The following is a 4,311-nucleotide window of genomic DNA, read 5'->3' on the forward strand; positions in this document are numbered from 1 at the left end:
TATTATTACAGTAGAGTCTTACTTATCCAACATAAACGGGCCGGCAGAATGTTGGATAAGCGAATATGTTGGATAATAAGGAGGGATTAAGGAAAAGCCTATTAAATATCAAATTAGGTTATGATTTTACAAATTAAGCACCAAAACATCATGTTAGACAACAAATTTGACAGAAAAAGTAGTTCAATACGCAGTAATGCTATGTAGTAATTACAGTATTTATGAGTTTAGCACCAAAATATCACGATATATTGAAAACATTGACTAGAAAAATGCGTTGGATAATCCAGAACGTTGGATAAGCGATGATAGCCGCCCCGAGTCCCCACGGGGAGATGGTGGCGGGGTATAAATAAAGTTTTATTATTATTATATTACAGTAGAGTCTCACTTATCCAAGCCTTGCTTATCCAAGCCTCTGGATAATCCAAGCCATTTTTGTAGTCAATGTTTCCAATATATCGTGATATTTTGGTGCTAAATTCGTAAATACAGTAATTACAACATAACATTACTGCGGATTGAACTACTTTTTCTGTCAAATTTGTTGTATAACATGAAGTTTTGATGCTTAATTTGTAAAATCATAACCTAATTTGATGTTTAATAGGCCTTTCCTTGATCAGTCCTTATAATCCAAGATATTCACTTATCCAAGCTTCTGCCGGCCCATTTATGTTGGATAAGTGAGACTCTATTGTAGTACAATATAGTTTTTTGGGTTTTTCGTGTCAGGAGCAACCGGAGTTGCTTCTGGAGTGAGAGAATTGGCTATCTGCAAGGACGTTGCCCAGGGGACGCCCAGATTTTTTTTGATGTTTTTACCATCCTTGTGGGAGGCTTCTCTCATGTCCCTGCATAGAGCTGGAGCTGAAAGGGGGAGCTCATCCACGCTCTCCCTGGGTGGGATTCGAACCTGGCAGCCTTCAGGTCAGCAACCCAACCTTCAAGTCACAAAGCTTTTATCCCCTAGGCCACCAGCATAGAGCAACACACACTTGGGTTGATGTATGTTTTCCGGGCTGTCTGGCCATGTTCTAGAAGCATTCTCTCCTGACGTTTCGCCCACATCTATGGCAGGCATCCTCAGAGGTTGTGAGGTATGGAGAAACTAAGCAAGGAAGGGTTATATATACAGTAGAGTCTCACTTATCCAACATAAGCGGGCTGGCAGAATATTGGATAAGCAAATATGTTGGATAATAAGGAGGGATTAAGGAAAAGCCTATTAAATATCAAATTAGGTTATGATTTTACAAATTAAGCACCAAAACATCATTTAGACAGAAAAAGTAGTTCAATATGCAGTAATGCTATGTAGTAATTACAGTATTTACGAGTTTAGCACCAAAATATCACGATGTATTGAAAACATTGACTAGAAAAATGCGTTGGATAATCCAGAACGTTGGATAAGCAAGGATAGCCGCCCCGAGTCCCCACGGGGAGATGGTGGCGGGGTATAAATAAAGTTTTATTATTATTGTTATTATTATATTAATTATACTAGCTGTGCCCGGCCACGCGTTGCTGTGGCAAAGTGGTGGTGGTATTGGTTAAAAATTGTTGTGTAATTTTTATTTGACGTTATTTGCAATTTTTTATTAATTTTATTGTAAGTTATATTTTTATTTATTATATTTTATTATTTTCTTGTATTATTTTTAATTATTTTCTGTTATTATAGTATTTTATTGTATTAATTTTTAGTGTTTTTTATTATTTTTTATTGGGTTGCTAGGAGACCAAGTTGGAGGAGCTTAGCCTTCTAACTGGCAGCAATTGGATAAAAGCAATTATTCCTCTCTCTCTAATTAGGACTTTATTTTTCTTTTCTTTTTGTTGTATCAACCTAGAGGCATGGATGATGGGTTGTGTCGTCAAATTTTAAGGTTGGGGGGCCTGTAGTTTTGTTGTTTTGTGGGTCGCTGTGATGCCATCATTCTTTTATATATATAGATTATATATTACTAGCTGTGCCCGGCCACGCGTTGCTGTGGCGAAGTCTGGTGGTATGGGAAATAAAGTATTGAGGAATTGGTGGTAGTTAAGGTAAAGGGTAAAGGTTTTACCTTACATTAAGTCCATTATAAATGGGCTATATAGCTGTGTGGAAGGGCCTTGAGTCTACACTGCCATATAATCCAGTTAAAATCAGATAATCTGTATTTTATAGGCAGTGTGGAAGAGGCCAAAGTGAGGCCTAACTCTACCTGTCCCCAGGGCTGGGTGGGTTGCTAGGAGACCAAGTGGGCAGAGCTTAGCCTTCTAACTTGCAGCAATAGGATAAAAACAATTATTCCTCTCCCTCTAATTAGGACTTTATTTTTCTTTTCTTTTTGTTGTATGAATGTAGAGGCATGGATGAGGGGTTGTGCTGCCAAGTTTAGTGTTTCTGGGATGTGTAGTTTTGTTGTTTTGTCCTAGGCCGAAATTTCATAACCATTTTATATATATACTAGCTGTACCCGGCCACGCGTTGCTGTGGTGAAGTGTGGTGATATGGGAAATCAGATAATCTGTATTTTATAGGTAGTGCGGAAGAGGCCTAAGTGAGGCCTAACTCTGCCCGTCCTCTGGGCTGACTGGGTTGCTAGAAGACCAAGTGGGTTGCTAGGAGACCAAGCCTTCTAACTGGCAGCAATTGGATAAAAACAATTATTCCTCTCCCTCTAATTAGGACTTTATTTTTCTTTTCTTTTTGTTGTATGAACGTAGAGGCATGGATGAAGGGTTGTGCTGCCAAGTTTAGTGTTTCTGGGATGTGTAGTTTTGTTGTTTTGTCCTAGGCCGAAATTTCATTACCCTTTTATATATTTATATAAGCGAGTGTTGGATAAGTGAGACTCTACTGTATCTGTGGAAAGTCCTGGGTGAGAGAAGAACTCCTATCAGCTGGAGGCCAGTGTGAATGTTGTAGTAATCACCTTGATTAGCATTGAATGGCTTCATCTCCTGGCTTCTTCCTGCCTGGGGGGCATCCGTTGTTCAGAGTCGTTAGCTGCCCCCTGATTGATTCCCACGTCTGGAACTCCTCTGTTTCCAGAGTGTTGCTTTCTTATTTACTGTTCTGGTTTTTGAGGGTTTTTTTTTAAATCCTGGTAGCTGGATTTTGTTGGACAACCCAATGTCTCTTCCTTATATTCAGCACCTTCCTCTTCAGGGCTCTGTCCATGGTGCTGGTTGCTTTCTTATTTACTGTTCTGGTTTTTGAGTTTTTTTAAAATCCTGGTAGTCGGATTTTGTTGGACAACCCAATGCCTTCCTCTTCAGCACCTTCCTCTTCAGGGCTCTGTCCATGGTGCTGGAATGTAAAAGAGGGAGGGGGGGAGAGAGGCGCATTTGTTTCCCTCCCTTTGAGGCGGGGAGGGGGGGGGGCTTGGGATTGGCCAGGGCTTGTCCCCGCCCCTTCCTCTTGTCCCTCCCCCTCCCTCCCTTCCTTCCCTCCGCTCTGCAGCAGAGACGCGCCGCGGAGCCCAGCCAGCTCGCCCCCCCTTTTTTCTCCCCTCCTTTCCTTCCTTCCTCCCTTTCCTCCTCCTCTTCTTCTTCCTCTTCGGATTTTTTTCTTCTTCTTCCGACGGAGACCAAACGGGGCGCACCTTGGAGACGACACCCGGAGGATTATTATTATTAGCAGATTATTTTTTTGAGAGGGGTGGGGGGGGTCCCTTTTTTCCCCTCCCTCCGTTCCTTGCCTTTCCTCCATCTTCGTTCCCCCGCCATGCCAGACCCATAACCCCCTTGCCGGTCGCCTTACCCCCCCCCCCATCTGCCTCCTCGATGGCTTCCAGGGAGGAGGGGGCCCCGCCGCCCCGCCCCTCCCTCCCAGCCTAGAGCCCCCTCCCCGCCTCTCTTTTTTGGTTCCCCCCCCCCTCCCCTTGGCCTCCGTGGGGTTGGGAGGAGGAGGAAGAGGAGGGGGCCATGGCTTGGCCGGGGCTCTGAAGGGAGGAGGAGGAGGAGGAGGAGGAGGAGGCGCCATGGCGGGGCCCGGGATGGGGAGGAGGAGGAGGGGCGGCGGGGGGAGCCGCTCGTCCTCCCCCCCTTCTTCTTCTTCTCCTTCTTCTTCTTCTTCTTCTTCTTCTTCTTCGTGGTCTTCTTCGTGGTCTCCTTCCTCCTCCTCCCCGGGGCTGGGGCTGGTGCTGGCGGCGGCGGCGGCGCTGGTGGCCCTGGGCCCGGCGGGGGCGGGGGCGGCGCGCGTCTCCTCCAGCCTCAGCACCACCCACCACGTGCACCACTTCCACAACAAGCACGGCACCGTCCCCATCGCCATCAACCGCACGCCCTTCCTCACCCGCGGCGGACACGGTAAGA

The 4,311-nt window shown here is 45.5% G+C and overlaps 1 protein-coding gene across 29 annotated transcripts in view; it reads left to right on the forward strand.

Annotated features, from left to right (window-relative positions):
• The window catches only part of nrxn2 (neurexin 2), a 540,133-nt gene that overhangs the window by 301,010 nt on the left and 234,812 nt on the right, over positions 1-4,311 (forward strand). For 3 of the 29 annotated variants that reach the window (XM_062965407.1, XM_062965409.1, XM_062965408.1), the window contains exon 1: positions 3,431-4,305. The exons of 25 other annotated variants lie outside the window; for them this stretch is intronic. In XM_062965407.1, the coding sequence (XP_062821477.1) occupies positions 3,978-4,305 (328 nt within the window). In that variant the 5' untranslated portion in view covers positions 3,431-3,977. Of the gene's footprint in view, positions 1-3,429; positions 4,306-4,311 lie in introns of those variants that run through there. One more of the 29 variants, XM_062965410.1, reaches the window with a different exon arrangement.

This window comes from Anolis carolinensis, unplaced genomic scaffold (genome assembly GCF_035594765.1).
Source record: "Anolis carolinensis isolate JA03-04 unplaced genomic scaffold, rAnoCar3.1.pri scaffold_14, whole genome shotgun sequence".
NCBI lineage: Eukaryota > Metazoa > Chordata > Lepidosauria > Squamata > Dactyloidae > Anolis > Anolis carolinensis.